We start from the raw sequence: 16,820 nt of genomic DNA, 5'->3' as shown, positions 1-16,820 counted from the left end.
GCATTCAGTTCTGGGCACCGCACCTCAGGAAAGAGATACTGGCCTTGGAGCAGGTGCAGTGCAGATTCCCCAGAATGATACCGGGGCTAAAGCGGTTAATTTATGAGGACAGGTTGCATAGACTAGGCTTGTATTCCCTGGAGTATAGAAGATTAAGGGGTGAACTAATTGAGATGCTTATGAATAAAGAATTTGATAGCGGAGATAGAAACTATTTCTTCTGGTGGGGGGAGTTCAGAACAAGGGGGGCATAACCTTAAAATTACAGCTAGTCCGTTCAGGAAGCACTTCTTCACACGAAGGGGAGTGGAAATCTGGAACTCTCCCCCTCGATCCCAAAATGCTGTTGTCAATTGAAAATTTTGGAACGGAGATTGATAGATTTTTGTTAGGTAAGGGTATTAAGGGATTATGGAACCAAGGCAGGTAAATGGCGATAAGATACAGGTCAGCTATGGTCTAAATGAATGGTGGAACAGGCTCAAGGGGCTGAATGGCCTCCCTCCTGTTCCTATGAAAGTAATTCATTGGCTGTGACGTGCTGAGGGCATGAAAGGTGGCATATAAATGCAAAGTTTGTTCGTTCAACACTACAATATATTTCTAAACAGAACGAAGACCCGGCAGAAGAAAGATAATTTTGAGCGGCTACAAAAGGAGGACCAGGAGGTACAGCATGCTAGGATTACATAGAATTTACAGCACAGCAACAGGCCATTCGGCCCAACTGGTCCATGCCGGTGTTTATGCTCCACACGAGCCTCCTCCCATCTACTTCATCCAACCCTATCACCATACCCTTCTATTCCTTTCTCCCTCATGTGTTTATCCAGCTTCCCCCTTAAATGCATCAATACTATTCGCCTCAACCACTCCCTGTGGGAGCGAGTTCCACATTCTCACCGCTCCCTGGGTAAAGAAGTTTCTCCTGAATTCCCGATTGGATTTATGTGACCATCTTGTATTTATGGCCCCCTAGTTCTGGATTCCCCCACAAGTAGAAACATCTTCATGTTTACCCGATCAAGCCCAGTCATAATTTTAAAGACCTCTATCAGGTCATCTTTCAGTCTTCTCTTTTCTAGAGAAAAGAGCCCCAGCCTGTTCAATGCTTCCTGATAGCTATAACCTCTCTTATCCTTGTAAATCTTTTTTTTGCACCTTCTCCATTGTCTCTATATCCTTTTAGTAATATGGAGACCAGAACTCAGCACAGTGCTCCAAGTGCGATCTAACCGAAGTTCTATACAAGTCTAACGTAACTTCCCTGCTTTTCAATTCTATCCCTCTAGAAATGAACTCCGGTGTTAGGTTTGCCTTTTTATGGCCTTATTAACCTGTGTTGCTACTTTTAGTGATGTGTAGCTGTACCCCCAGATCCCTTTGCTTCTCTACCCCATTTAGACTTATTTTCCAAAGGAGTATGTGGCCTCATTCTTCCTACCAAAAAAGCACCACCTCACACTTATCCATACTGAAATTCATTCTCAAGCCATCTGGCGCAGCCCCTCCTGGTTGACGTGCCGGGGCTGTACAATCTCGGTGAGAAACGCAACCCCCCTCGACTTACACGTGACGGAGCCGACGAGCGTCACTTCCGCGGCGCCGCTGTGGTTGACGGTCACCTCCGTCGCCTTGTCGGGCAGCGCGATGGAGATGAGCGAGAGAAGCCGCAGGAGCTTCTCAGTCAGCAGCGAGCTGCGACGGATGACCGGGTGCGAGAGCATGTTCATTAGCTGGCCCAGGGGAGACGACTCCAGGCTGCACTGGCTGTTCTCCCCCTCGCTGTTGGAGGACGGTGCGGCTTTCACCGAGGTCTTGCCCTTCCGGCTGACGTTCATGTTGTCCAGCTTGACCAGCAAGTCCCAGAAGTCGGTGGAGATGCCCATGCTGGCGCCACTGCCCCCACCTCCTCCTCCTCCTCCTCCTCCTCCGCCCCCTCCTCCCGCCGGCTGGCCGAGGCACGGGCTGGTGGCCGACTGTTTGTTTAGTTTCTCTTTGTCAGTTTCAGTGCTAGCCTCTTTGGTCCTCTGCTGCGTGAAATGGCTTGGGAATACCTGGAACAGAACGGTCAGTTAATAGATGTAACCGAGCTGATCACACCTCTCTTCATCTCCACCACCACCCAACCACTAACCCTGTGGATCCTGAAGCCACAGACTCGGAGTGTTTGATGGGACAGTGTAGAGGGAGCTTTACTCTGTATCTAACCCGTGCTGTACCTGCCCTGGGAGTGTTTGATGGGACAGTGTAGAGGGAGCTTTACTCTGTATCTAACCCGTGCTGTACCTGCCCTGGGAGTGTTTGATGGGACAGTGTAGAGGGAGCTTTACTCTGTATCTAACCCGTGCTGTACCTGCCCTGGGAGTGTTTGATGGGACAGTGTAGAGGGAGCTTTACTCTGTATCTAACCCGTGCTGTACCTGCCCTGGGAGTGTTTGATGGGACAGTGTAGAGGGAGCTTTACTCTGTATCTAACCCGTGCTGTACCTGCCCTGGGAGTGTTTGATGGGACAGTGTATAGAATCATAGAATCATAGAAGTTACAACATGGAAACAGGCCCTTCGGCCCAACATGTCCATGTCGCCCAGTTTATACCACTAAGCTAGTCCCAATTGCCTGCACTTGGCCCATATCCCTCGATACCCATCTTCCCCATGTAACTGTCCAAATGCTTTTTAAAAGACAAAATTGTACCCGCCTCTACTACTGCCTCTGGCAGCTCGTTCCAGACACTCACCACCCTTTGAGTGAAAAAATTGCCCCTCTGGATCCTTTTGTATCTCTCCCCTCTCACCTTAAATCTGTGCCCCCTCGTTATAGACTCCCCTACCTTTGGGAAAAGATTTTGACTATCGACCTTATCTATGCCCCTCATTATTTTATAGACTTCTATAAGATCACCCCTTAACCTCCTACTCTCCAGGGAATAAAGTCCCAGTCTGTCTAACCTCTCCCTGTAAGTCAAACCATCAAGTCCCGGTAGCATCCTAGTAAATCTTTTCTGCACTCTTTCTAGTTTAATAATATCCTTTCTATAATAGGGTGACCAGAACTGTACACAGTACTCCAAGTGTGGCCTCACCAATGCCCTGTACAACTTCAACAAGACATCCCAACTCCTGCATTCAATGTTCTGACCAATGAAACCAAGCATGCTGAATGCCTTCTTCACCACCCTATCCACCTGTGACTCCACTTTCAAGGAGCTATGAATCTGTACTCCCAGATCTCTTTGTTCTATAACTCTCCCCAACGCCCTACCATTAACGGAGTAGGTCCTGGCCCGATTCGATCTACCAAAATGCATCACCTCACATTTATCTAAATTAAACTCCATCTGCCATTCATCGGCCCACTGGCCCAATTTATCAAGATCCCGTTGCAATCCTAGATAACCTTCTTCACTGTCCACAATGCCACCAATCTTGGTGTCATCTGCAAACTTACTAACCATGCCTCCTAAATTCTCATCCAAATCATTAATATAAATAACAAATAACAGCGGACCCAGCACCGATCCCTGAGGCACACCGCTGGACACAGGCATCCAGTTTGAAAAACAACCCTCGACAACCACCCTCTGTCTTCTGTCGTCAAGCCAATTTTGTATCCAATTGGCTACCTCACCTTGGATCCCATGAGATTTAACCTTATGTAACAACCTACCATGCGGTACCTTGTCAAATGCTTTGCTGAAGTCCATGTAGACCACGTCTACTGCACAGCCCTCATCTATCTTCTTGGTTACCCCTTCAAAAAACTCAATCAAATTCGTGAGACATGATTTTCCTCTCACAAAACCATGCTGACTGTTCCTAATTAGTCCCTGCCTCTCCAAATGCCTGTAGATTCTGTCCCTCAGAATACCCTCTAACAACTTACCCACTACAGATGTCAGGCTCACTGGTCTGTAGTTCCCAGGCTTTTCCCTGCCGCCCTTCTTAAACAAAGGCACAACATTTGCTACCCTCCAATCTTCAGGCACCTCACCTGTAGCGGTGGATGATTCAAATATCTCTGCTGGGGGACCCGCAATTTCCTCCCTAACCTCCCATAACGTCCTGGGATACATTTCATCAGGTCCCGGAGATTTATCTACCTTGATGCGCGTTAAGACTTCCAGCACCTCCCTCTCTGTAATATGTACACTCCTCAAGACATCACTATTTATTTCCCCAAGTTCCCTAACATCCATGCCTTTCTCAACCGTGTAGAGGGAGCTTTACTCTGTATCTAACCCGTGCTGTACCTGCCCTGGGAGCGTTTGAAACAGACATTCCAAAAACGTTCCATCTCTTATTATATCAGCTTGAATGCAAAAGAACGTAAAATTCACAAGTTAAGAGATTCTAAAAAAGTGATCAGAATCTAAATCTCTATCAGAGTTTGCCATCAGACTGATTAAGGAGGGCACCAGGGTGTTCCCTGAAGGATTCTACCCCCCTCCCCCATGGGACTGGCCTTCCGTTGCACACTGTGCGTCACTTCCTGTACGGCGCTGTGTGGGTGAGTGACACAGAATCTAAGACACAGGGTCGACTTGTACTGGCGGCATTTTAAAAAAAAAATTCTCCGTTTATTCGCCATGAGCCTTATCTGATGCAAACGACCTCTGACCCACGGCTGTCCCAATGTTTCATGGGAAACTATCTGGGAGAGGTATTTGCAGCAATGCCGGGAGCAGGCCTGATGAAGTTAGCTCACAACGAGGTGGTGAAACTGCAGAGGGGAAAGAGCAGTGTTGCAGTCAGATGGACCTGTGGATTGTTAGATCATATAGAAAATACAGCACTGAAACAGGCCATTCGGCCCAACTGGTTTGTGCTGGTGTTAATGCTCTCCACGAGCCTCCTCCTACCCCATTTCATCCCACCCATTCAGCATAACCTTCTATTCCTTTCCTCCCTCATGTGCTTATCTAGCTCCCGCTTAAATGTCCCTATGCTATTCACGTCAACTACTCCACATGGTAACAAGTTCCACATTCTCACCGCTCTCTGGGTAAAAATGTTTCTCCTGAATTCCCCGATTGGATTTATTACTGACTATCTTATATTTATGGCCCCTAAGTTTTGGTCTCCCCCACAAGTGGAAACATCTTCTCTACGTCCACCCTATCGAAACCCCTACCTAATTTTAAAGGCCTCCAACAGTCACCCCTCAGCCTTCTCTTTTCAGCTTGTTTTGTCCTTCCTGGTGGTTAGAACCTCTCAAGTTCTGGTATTTTCCTTGTAAATCTCCCCCCCGCCCCACCTTCTCCAGTCTCTCCATATCCTTTTTTGTAATACGGAGACCAGAACTGTGCCCAGCGCGCCAAGTGTGGTCTAACCAAGGTTCCATACAAGTTTAACATAACTTCTCTGCTTTTCAATTGTATCCCTCTAGAAATGAACCTCAGTGCTTGGTTTGCATTTTTTAATGGCCTTATTAACCTGTATCTCTATTTTTAGTGATTTGTGTACCTGTACCCCGAGATCCCTTTGCTCCCCTACCCCATTTAGACTCTTTTCCAAGGAGTAGGTGACCTCCCTATTCCTCCGGAATCCCAACAACCCCAATAACAGGAGCAGCCCGCCCGGCCTGTCTCACCTTTGCGAGCTGTATTAGCGTGTCCAGGACGTGCCGGCAGACCACGGGCGCAGCCTGGGGGTGGATGTGGACGGTGGAGCCGCAGCCCACGTGCTTCTCAGAGTGCTTGCGCCCGCCCGACCGCTGGATTTGGAAGATGTTGGTGCGGCAGCCCAGGGCGGCGTCCATGGACACAGACAGCCAGGACAGCTGGCTGGTGGTTTTGGCTTCCATCTTGTGCAGCAGGTCCAGGGGCCGGTGCTCGTGGCCAGTCGACGTGGCGGCGGCGGCGGCGGCAGCGGCCGCACTGGCACCCGCCTTGGTAGCCTTCTTGCCCTTCTCCTCGGGGTACTTGGGCGTCTCGATGCACAGTTCGCTCTCGCTGCTGCGCTGCAGGATGGACAGCAGGCTCTTGATGACCCAGTTGCGCGTCTGCGTGTGGTAGCACAGGTTCCGCAGGACTCGGTGGAGGCGGCTGGTGTTGAGCTTCGGCTCGTCCACGAAGAGCAGGACCAGCAGGCAGGACAGGGCCTCGTGGTCCAGGAGGAGGCGCCCTCGCAGCCGGAGCAAGCTGTCCACGTTGCTGCTGCTTGACGCTCTGCGAGAGGAGGTACGCCAAATGTCAACACAAACCCGGTTTAACAGCCGATAAACCCGTCACCCCAACGTTATGCATACAGATGATCATAGGATCTTACAGCGCAGGCGGCCGTTCGGCCCATCGTGTCTGTGCCGGCTCTTTGGTAGAGCTATCCAATTAGTCCCACTCCCTCCTGCACTTTTCCCCCGTAGCCCTGCAATTTTTTTCCCCTTCAAGTATTTATCCAATTCCCCTTTTTGAAAGTTATTATTGAATCTGCTTCCACCGCCCTTTCAGGCAGCGCATTCAAGATCATAACAACTTGCTGCTTAAAAAAAAATCATCTCCACCCTAGCTCTTTTGCCAATTATCTTAAATCTACATCCTCTGGTTACCGACCCTCCTGCCTCTGGAAACAGCTTCTCCTTATTTATTCGATCAAAACCCCTCGTAATTTTGAACACCTCTATTAAATCTCCCCTTAACCTTCTCTGCTCTGAGGAAAACAATCCCAGCTTCTCCAGTCACACCAGATAACTGAAGTCCCTCATCCCTGGGACCATTCTAGTAAATCTCCTCTGCACCCTCTGCAAGGCCTTGACGTCCTTCCTAAAAAGTGCAGTGCCCAGAACTGGACACAATACTCCAGCTCAGGCCTAACCAGTGATTTATAAAGGTTTAGCATAACTTGATTTTCGAAGACAGTCACCTCATTGTTGGGACCGGTTTGTTGCTGGTGCAATCCAGAACCATGACTCCTGCCCCGCTCTCTCGTCTCAACAGCCCCGTACCATCTCCTACCGCCACATCCATCGGACCAAGTTCCCAGTCTTGACTGCATCAGTCTGCTGAGGGAAAGCGAAGTGCTCCCAATTCAGGGATGGGGAGGAAAGTGATGAAGGAGCAGAGGGCAGTGAACGCCAGGCCCCTCCTCTCACTCGCTACCCGGCCCCTGTCTGAACAGTAGCGTCGACAAATAGGCCAGTGATGGGCTGTAGAATACAGGAGTCGTCCCTCGTTGGACGACCGATAACTCCGTGCTTGGCACAGGGTGAAGCGATGGGGAAAGTCGGAGCACAGTAAACTGGCTTTTGGTCGATGTGCTGTCTGAAGCACGCAGTGCAGAATGCAAATGAATCAACCGTGCAACTCAACGCTCCATGAAAAACCTGACAGCACCGAACGAGAATGCCATGTTTTGCCAAAACAATCACGTCAAACCGACCCCATTTGGTCCATCAATGGTATAAATCACTGCGCACCAGTAACTGAGCTTGGTTTCCACCTGCCTCCACCCTTCATTTAACTTTAGGAAGGACGTCAAGGCCTTGGTGAAGGTGTGGAGGAGATTTACCAGAAGACGACCATATGAACTCAAGAATAGGAGGAGTTGGCCATTCGGCCCCTCGATCCTGCTCCGCCATTCAATCAGATCATGGCTGATCTTCGACCTCAACTCCACTTTCCCGCCCGATCCCCATATCCCTTGATTCCCCTAGAGTCCAAAAATCTATCGATCTCAGCCTTGAATATACTCAACGACTGAGCTTCCACAGCCTCTGGGGTAGAGAATTCCAAAGATTCACAACCCTCTGGGTGAAGAAATTCCTCCTCATCTTAGTCCTAAATATCCGACCCCTTATCCAGAGACTATGCCCCCGAGTTCTAGACTCTAGAATGGTACCAGGGATGAGGGACTTCAGTTACATTGAGAGACTGGAGAAGCAGCGACTGTTCCCCTCAGAGCAGAGAAGGTTAAGGGGAGATTTAATCGAGGTGTTCAAAGTCATGAGGGGTTTTGATAGGGAGAAATTGTTTCCACTGGCAGGAGGGTCGGTAACCAGAGATTTAAGGTAATTGGCAAAAGAACTGATCTGGAATGCGCTGCCTGAAAGGGCGGTGGAAGCAGATTCAATAATAACTTTCAAAAGGGAATTGGATAAATACTTGAAGGGGAAAAAATTGCTGGGCTACAGGGAAAAGGGGAGGAATGGTACTAATTGGATATTGGATAGAGCCGACACAGGTACCATGGGCCGAATAGCCTCCTTCTGTGCTATGTGATTCTGTAACTGTAAAGGAGGCCCAACGGGATTTGAAGACAAGGACAAGGCAGCGAGTTTTAATCTCTCTCTAAACCCCTCCACCATGCCATGTCGCTCCTACAATCCTGTGTCTCACCAAACCTTCCGTCATTTCCCTCAAGCTGCTCCCAATAGAGTCTGTGTCGGGTTCACCCAGCGAAGCACGGTGGGATATTTCACTACGTTAAAAGGTGCTCTGACCTCCCTCTCTCGCCCTCGCCCCCCCCCCCCCCCCACCCACAGGCCACCTTTGAGAGCGCAATCAGGAACGGAATAAAACTTCAATCAATAAGCGACCCGCCTAGCGACGGGGACCCACCCAAAGGCGAAACCCAAGTCCTCTTCTGTGACCTGAGCCATGCTCAAACGCGGTGAAAATAAAATCAGATTCCCGTGTCGTCGCGCTCGGTGTACCTGTTGTGGGTGCTGCTCCCCCACTGGAATGCTCCGCTCCTCTGCACAGCCAAGCGTGTATACTGCACCCCTCGGTTTCCTCCCAGGCGACCGGTGAAGCCTGCGGCACAAAGCGGGAAGTCAGGAATCCTAACATGCCTCACCAAAAGCTCCCCGGTTAGACGCACTGGTGCTTCGACACGCCACAACACAAGTGGGTCCGACCCCTCCCGAATCCTTGTGGCGTTACCCAAGATGTCTCTGGCATAGGAGGTAGGGGCTGGGCACTGCCCCACATTTTGGGGGGGGGGGGGGGGGGGGGCGGTGGCAGGAACCGCATGCCGAACCACTCCGGCCTACCCTACATCACCTCCATGGACATGGGGTAGATGCAACGGGAGGAGAGACAGGAAGAAAAAAAGGCCATTAAATGAAAATTAAATAGGGTTTAATGTGAAGATAAGGTGCTTTGAGACTTTATGTCGCATCTTATCACGCAATTCATTGCTTCTTTTGGAAGTGAGGGAGGCAAATGGCACTGCCACCCCTGTGCCACAGCAAGGTCCCACAAACAGCAATAAGATGAATCACCACTTGATTTGCCTTTGGGTTGAGGGAGGAACATTAGTCCGGGCCACGAGCTGGAGGGGACTCCCTGCTCCTCAACAGTCTGGCAATGGAGTGCTGGCCCCAGCGACCGTGTTATACGAGCCGAGGCTCCAGCTCCGATTTGGGCTGGCACTGAGATGTGAATCGTGGGCAGGGGACCTCCCATACTCAGCTCTCACGGAGAATGGGGAAAGGCCACAGGAATGGGGTACAAGAACCCCCCCCCACACCAAAAAAAAAATAATTCACGTGGCATCACGACTGAACTCTGGCTCCTTGAATCGTAGGACGGCGCCTTTTTTTTTTGAGAAACGAGCTTCAGGCCGTGTCACCGCGGAAACGAGCACTATCCGAACTGGCAACGTTCGGTGTCGACTGGCTGTGGGAGACAGTCGAACGTGAAACGGCAGGACGATTCGAACAGCGGCCGTGCTCCCCCTCGAGGTGGGGCAAGTCGGGTACCTGTGCTCCGCAGTATGGCGGAGAGCGCGGACGAACTGCTGTGGCTGAACAAGCGCTCATGCATCAGCTGCCTCTGCCTGGCCTCCTGCTCCCGGCGCAGCGCCTGGGCCTCGGCCGCAATGTCCGGCGGCATCACCGCCAGCACGCTGTCCTCCATGTCTTCGAGCACGCTCCGCCGCAGGTCGGAGGGCAGCGTCTGGATGAAGGTGACTGGGTCCATGGGGGTGTCGGGATTGGCTGTCTGCGCCAGCTCTCTCCGCTGCTGCTCCACCCGCTGCTGGGCCAGGACCTTGGACCAGAGAGAGGGGAAAAAAAAACAATCACACACCGCGTCAGGAGAGAGAACGTTAGCAAGAGAACAGATCAATACAGACGTTCCGATACGGACTGCGCGGTGCCTCCTACATTCGACCCTCATTGTGGGGAGTGAGGCTGCAGTACTAGAACTGGCCTCAGCACCCACCCCCAACTAGCAAGATAAAACAACAGACGGGGCAGCTGCGACCGATGGTTATTTGAAGTTGAAATCCCGTCCCCGCCGGTAGGTCAGGTCAGAACTGGGCTCGGCTGCAAACGTTCCCCATCTTGGCTCACGCGTGCAGAATGGCCGCTGGGGGCGGGGGGGGGAAGGAGCCCAGTACCTGCGGAACTGTATTTCTGCCCCCAGGAGGAGGGGAGAAAATTCCCAACAGTGAGGAAACATTCGACTGCCCCACACACGGGGTCGAGGACAAGCGGGCGCCGGTACCAGCGGAAGCGGCACAGACCTGGGCCAGAGGTTCAGTTCCAGACTCCGCACGGAAACCCGTGGTAACGATATGAGGGGGGGGGGGGGGGGGGGGAAATATCCGCAAGATAAATACGGGCGAGAAAATCCATTCTTTCAATCCACCCCCCCCCGCCCCCCGCCATCTCAAACGATCCCAGGAGCTTTCACTCCTCCTACCCAGAGCCCAATTTTTTTTTAAATTAAGAAAACTGGGGTTTCGAGATACAAGTTGAACCCGGTATTATACTGGAGAAGGCCATAAGCTCTTGAACTTAAGGGACACAGGATTATGCTTAGAAGAGGGAAGGTGCATGGAGAATTGAACCATTTTACAGAAAGGGTGGGGAATGTGCGGAATGGGCTGCGCTCGGGAGGCAGAGATTTAAGGGTAGAGTCGGACAGATACTTGAAGTAGCGGACGGGAGAGCAGCATTCATTTTCAGGACCGACCACCAGACGGACTGCCGAGTCTTTTCCAGGGCTGCACTTTCCTATGTTGCGAGGTGAAGGGGGCCAAGGTCCATTGTACAGGACACCTGTCGAATCAAACATCACAGAAGGAGGCCATTCGGCTCATCGTGTCCGTGCTGGCTCTTTGAACGAGCTATTCAGTTAGTCCCACTCCCCTGCTCTTTCCCCACAGCCCTGCACTTTTCTCCCCCCCCCCCCCCCAAGTATTTATCCAATTCCCTTTTGCAAGTTACTGTTGAATGTGCTTCTACCACCCTTTCTAGTCAGCCTATTCCAGAGATGCACTGGGAATAAGAAACAGTTGTCGTGTGACGCCAAGTTTGGGTTTTCAAAGAGGGGAGAAAAGCAACAAGACCCCCTCCATTTCCAACACAACCAGAGGGGGAGGGGGCAATGAGACCCTCCCCAATTCCAACACACAGTCGCGGAGGGGGCAACGAGACCCTTCACAATTCCAACACAGTCGCAGAGGGGGCAACGAGACCCTCCCCATTTCCAACACAACCAGAGGGGGAGGGGGCAACGAGACCCTCCCCAATTCCAACACACAGTCGCGGAGGGGGCAACGAGACCCTTCACAATTCCAACACAGTCGCAGAGGGGGCAACGAGACCCTCCCCATTTCCAACACAACCAGAGGGGGAGGGGGCAACGAGACCCTCCCCAATTCCAACACAGTCGCAGAGGGGGCAACGAGACCCTCCCCAATTCCAACACAGTCGCGGAGGGGGGCAACGAGACCCTCCCCAATTCCAACACAGTCGTGGAGGGGGGGCAACGAAACACCCCTTTATTCCAGCCCAGGAGACTGCGGTAAACAGGAGATTATTTTTTTTAAAAAACAGTTCCTACCTCCTCTTGAATGGCCGGTGGTAAAGCTGCCAGGAACTCCGGGCTGACCTCCGTGACCCCCTGATTGCCGACCAGGGTGGCTGCTGCGGCGGCGGCTGCTGCGGCTGCTGCTGCGGTGGCGACCGTGGCCGCTGCCCGGTTGGGAGGCCTGATGCCCAGCTGGTTCTGGAGCACCTCCCGACGGATGTCTTCGGGCAGTGCGGCGAGGAAGGAGGGGTCGACTCCTTCGGGGAGGTTGATCCCTATTTTGGAACAAAACAAAAAAGAAAAGACGCACACGCACGTGGTCAGACACGGTTTGAGGGGGAAACAACCGCAACGGCACTTGCGCGGCAATGCAGCTCCAACGCTGGAGTCCAAACCCTCCCTCACCCTCGGAACGTAGCACGGTAAACCACTGGGTGGCCCCTCCCAGTCTAGCAGTGTTATTGCTGCACTGCCAGCTCGATGGACCTTCCTTTGATGTCTGGTGGGTGACCCATCCCGACGCCCCCCCAAAGCCCAAACCCCCACCGTTACAGGCCTGACCTCGATTTCGCAGCAACTCCGCTGGCACGCTTCTTTTAGCGGCTCTGCTCGAGTTGTTAAAAAAAAAAGGGGGCTCTCTCCCCGTCTTTCTTAAAAGTAGCCGATTCGTGCAGGGGCACGGTTCTGGCGTCCTGCGCTTTGTCCCGAGTGGCAAGCGCGTTGGCAGGCCATTCGACTGCAGGTGGCCATCGGTGTCGAGCCCGGCCACGGCCACCGGGTCCACAGTGGACGGCCGTTAGAAGAGGGAAGCGCGGCCAACTGCCCTCCTCCTCCTCTCGCTCTCCAGCCCTGCGGGCCAGCTAACTCAGCAGAGACCAGGAACTGAACCAGAGACCGCCAATGACTGAAGGCTCCACCTGGCGGTGCCTTTACCCATTAAGCCACCTGAGGCACACTCACGAGCGCAGTACGTTTCTAACACATCGAGGCGGGTTTTTGCGTTGCTAAGATTTCTAGCTCATCCCTTCTCCACCCACCTCTTACAGAAAGCACCACAATATCTGAAAGGGTGCACGCTGAATAGGTTGAAAAGTACGACCCAAAGGAGACTAGTACTTGGTTTCCCATGCGCCAAACATTCATCGATCCATGCACAGGGCATGTTTCACAAGATAAAATTGAGCAGCACAAACATCCCAGGCATAAGGTTCTGTGGGATTCAGGCCGGTAACCTGGTCAATTAACAGGGAGCAGGGAACGCGAGGGTTCACCCAGCTCAAAAGGCACGGAGAAAGAGTTGTCACGCCCGATAAAGGGAGGGCCGCGCAGCGCACACAATAAAACGGCACGTACGAGAGGGGGAAGAGAAAATTAAAGCTACCATGTTGCGTACCAGCAAGCAGGTCTTCCTCGCTGTTGGTGGTGGATGGCTGCACGTCTGAGGGCGCAGTCACTCCAGTCCCCGGCACGCTATCTCTGGCGGGCAAGGACTCGGAGGGGACGGAGGATGAGACACTGCCGAGGGAGGGAGAAAACAAAACACACACACACACACACAGAGCTGGGTTAGTTTTTGATCTGGAAATGCTCGTGCATCGACAACTGGCACAGAACGATAAGCAAATAAAAAGAATCGGCCCGTCTTCACCATCATTTGCTTTATTCTTAGTTTCGCGGCCACGTTCCAGCTATTTACGACACCGGCAGATCTTTACCTGCAGATTCACCAGAACGATACCGGGGCTAAGGGTTAAATTATGAGGACAGGTTGCAGAGGCTAGGCTTGTATTCCCTCGAGTGTAGAAGATTAAGGTGGTGGGGTGGAGAGGGAAATCTGATTGAGGTGTTTAAAGATGATTAAAGGATTTGAAAGAGTAGAGAGAGAAAAACTATTTCCTCTGGTGGAGGAGTCCAGAACAAGGGGGGCAGGAACCTTAAAATTAGAGATAGCCAGGGGGTGATGTCAGGAAGCACTTCTTCACACAAAGGGGAGGGGGAAATCTGGAACTCTATGGGTCAAAATTAAGATTGATAGATTTATGTTGGGTGAGGGTATTAAGGGTTACGGAACCACGACGGGTCGATGGAGTGAAGACACAGATCAGCCATGATCTAATTGAATGGCGGAACAGGCTCCAGGGGCTGAATGGCCTCCTCCTGTTCCTATGTAACAATCCAAACACAGGTGGGCCAACCATAATATCCTAAAATCACCGTTAAAAATAAAAGGACAACGGAACCCCTTCAATTTATGCCCCCCGCCCCCCTCACCCCAATCCCCCTGGCCGTGCACTAACTGCGGCCAACCCACCGCTAAAGGCGGGGACAATTTGGCCACGGGAAATGAGACCATGGGAGGGGGAAAAAAATCCTCGGCGACATTTCGACCGCAACCGTAAACTCGCCGTGTGAATAAACCGCAAACACGGCCCAGCTCCTTGCTGCATCAGCAATTCCAGCTTGTTGTGTCAATCCACACACGCACACACAGCCACTTTAAAAAGTCCATCCTCTCCAAAGGGCAGTGATTCACACCGGGATAAATCGCTCCGGGATAAGCCTCCAGCATCTCCCCAAAAGTCGCCACACAAGCCTAGAGAGCCCAGGCAAGCTATTTGGCCAAGAGTTGCGGTGGGTGGGAGAATCCAATTCCATCTCAAACAGATTTCCAGCACAGCACACGGCCATTGTCTCATCCCCGGATCAATGTGCAGTCACTGGTTCTCCCCCTGCCTCTGCCCGTTTTTGGGGGGGGAAAAGGCGGATAATTGTAATGCCCCAGAAACAGCAGCCAACTCTGCACAGCCCAGAGATGGTGCCCGAGGCCTTGCGGCTCACCTGACCGTGCATTTAAACCCCAAAAAAGCCACTGGAGAGCAGCCTCTGATCTTTGAACACAGTACAAAGGCTCCCAAACGCCACTGACAGATACAGCCCATAGTTTGGAGGCCCAGGGCTCTGGATGAAAAGGTTCAACAGTTGAAGTTTTTTTTTTAAAGCTCTCTGGATGTGAGATGCTGGTGAGGCCTCGTTCATTGCCCGTCCCCAGTTGCCCAGAGAAAAAAAAACTTGCATTTCTACAGTGCCTTTCACGTCCTCGGGACGTCCCAAAGCACTTGAAGTGTAATCACTGTTGTAACGTAGGGAAATGTGGCAGCCAATCTGCGCACAGCAAGGTCCCACAAATCGTAATGTGTTAATGACCAGATCATCTGTTTTTTAGTGATGTCGGTCGAGGGATAAATATTGGCCAGGAAATCGTGGGATCTTTTACATCCACATCTGAAAGACAGCACCTCCGACACCCTCAGCATTGCACTGGGAGTGTCGACCTGGATTACGTGCTCGAGCATCTGGAGTGGGGACTGGAACGCACGACCTTCTGACTCAAAGACGAGTGCGCTACCCACTGAGCTACTGCTGACACACGAGAAGGTGGTTCTGGGCCCTCTCCTTGAACTGGTGCTCCCACCATGGCGTCGGGTCAGGAACCCCAGGGTGCTGACCCAGTGACGGTCTGAGCGCTCACCTCTGCTCTCCGGCCGGGGTCGGCTCCGCTTGGCCCTCTGCAGTCGCCGCTGACTCTGAAGGCGGCCCTCTCTCTTCGGCGGCCGGCCTCTCCTGCTCGCTGCCTCCCGCGCCGAGGCCCTCGCCCGCCGTTTCCTCCAACATGCCAGACACCGGGCTGCTCGTGTCCATCGGAGAGCCCTCCAGCTGACTGCCCACCGTCGCCAGTGCGTCCGAACCCTCGACTCTCTCGGGAGACTGGGAGGCTGATGGATTTTAAGATCAAGGAGGGCGAGAGAGAAAAGAAAAAAGATTCAGCACGAGTTACCACATCTATAACTCTAAATACAAAGATAATATAAACTAAATAAAAAGGTTTTCCATCTTTAGCCCCCGCACCCGATTTTCTATGACCAAAGAGGCACGCGACCTGCTCTAAAGCCTCTGAAAACGCTGACCTTGAACTAAAATGTCTCAGTCGGTCTCACTCTTGCCTCTGAGTCAGATGGTTGTGGGTTCAAGTCCCATTCCAGAGGCTTGAGCACCACAATCCAGGCCGACACTCCCCAGTGCAGTACTAAGGGAGTGCTGTTGGAAGAGCAGTCTTTCAGAGGAGACGCCCTCTCAGGTGGATATTAAAGACCCCATGGTCACTATTTCGAAGAGCAGGAGAGTTCTCCCCGGTGTCCTGGGGCCAATACTTATCCCTCAACCGACATCACTAAAAACAGGTTATTTGGTCATTATCACATTGCTGTTTGTGGGATCTTGCTGTGCGCAAATTGGTTGCCGCGTTTCCTGTATTACAACAGTGACCACACTCCCAAAGTAATTCAGCGGCTGCGAAGCGCTTTGGGATGTCCTGAGGTGGTGAAAGGCGCTGGAGAAATGCAAGTTCTTTGTTTTTTTGGGTTGATAAAAGAACATAAGAACATAAGAAATAGGAGCAGGAGTAGGCCAATCGGCCCTTCGAGCCTGCTCCGCCATTTAATAAGATCATGGCTGGTCTGATCCTAACCTCAAATCTAAATTCATGTCCAATTTCCTGCCCGCTCCCCGATAAGATGATCACGCAACAGGCCCAACTTCTGAGGAGGAGCCACTCGACTCTAATCCAGTGGCTCCCCAGACGGAGATCGGGGCTCCTAATCCAGCACATAATGCAGTAACACTCCGGTGCAGCACTGAGGGGGTGCTGCATTGTTGGGAGGTTTGGGGCTCAAGCCGTGGACTGGGACTCGAAGTCACAAACCTCGTGACTCGGGGGGTGGGGGCAAGCACGCTACGGAACGAGCCAAGCCCACATGTTCCTTTCCAACAACCCCACTGGCGTTTAAACCATTTTGAAACGACAGGGGGGGTCGAAGTTGATTCTGAATCTTCACCGAGCTGTATTTTGAAAGGGGGCTCTGATTAACAGGACGTCCCGGTTAAGTTGGCTGATGGAAGTTTTCCAACTTGTTCCCAACAACCAATGCTCTCGAGAGGCCCGAGAAGTGATGGAGCCCCAGGAACAGCGCCTTGACTTCTGAACACGCCTTGTAACAGACACAA

At 52.1% G+C, this 16,820-nt stretch overlaps 1 protein-coding gene across 1 annotated transcript in view; it reads right to left on the bottom strand.

Moving 5' to 3' along the window:
* Positions 1 to 16,820, bottom strand: part of huwe1 (HECT, UBA and WWE domain containing E3 ubiquitin protein ligase 1) — a 194,705-nt gene that overhangs the window by 17,346 nt on the left and 160,539 nt on the right. The window contains exons 62-68 of the mRNA XM_067976234.1: positions 15,289 to 15,532; positions 13,153 to 13,274; positions 11,793 to 12,034; positions 9,701 to 9,989; positions 8,651 to 8,750; positions 5,594 to 6,170; positions 1,571 to 2,057 (exon numbers count right to left, since the gene is read on the bottom strand). Of these exons, the coding sequence (XP_067832335.1) occupies positions 1,571 to 2,057; positions 5,594 to 6,170; positions 8,651 to 8,750; positions 9,701 to 9,989; positions 11,793 to 12,034; positions 13,153 to 13,274; positions 15,289 to 15,532 (2,061 nt within the window). The remainder of the gene's footprint in view (positions 1 to 1,570; positions 2,058 to 5,593; positions 6,171 to 8,650; positions 8,751 to 9,700; positions 9,990 to 11,792; positions 12,035 to 13,152; positions 13,275 to 15,288; positions 15,533 to 16,820) is intronic.

The sequence above is a fragment of the Heptranchias perlo genome, chromosome 45 (genome assembly GCF_035084215.1).
Source record: "Heptranchias perlo isolate sHepPer1 chromosome 45, sHepPer1.hap1, whole genome shotgun sequence".
Lineage (NCBI taxonomy): Eukaryota > Metazoa > Chordata > Chondrichthyes > Hexanchiformes > Hexanchidae > Heptranchias > Heptranchias perlo.
Note: the sequence above shows the minus strand (reverse complement) of the source record. Positions and strands in the feature narration are given on the sequence as shown.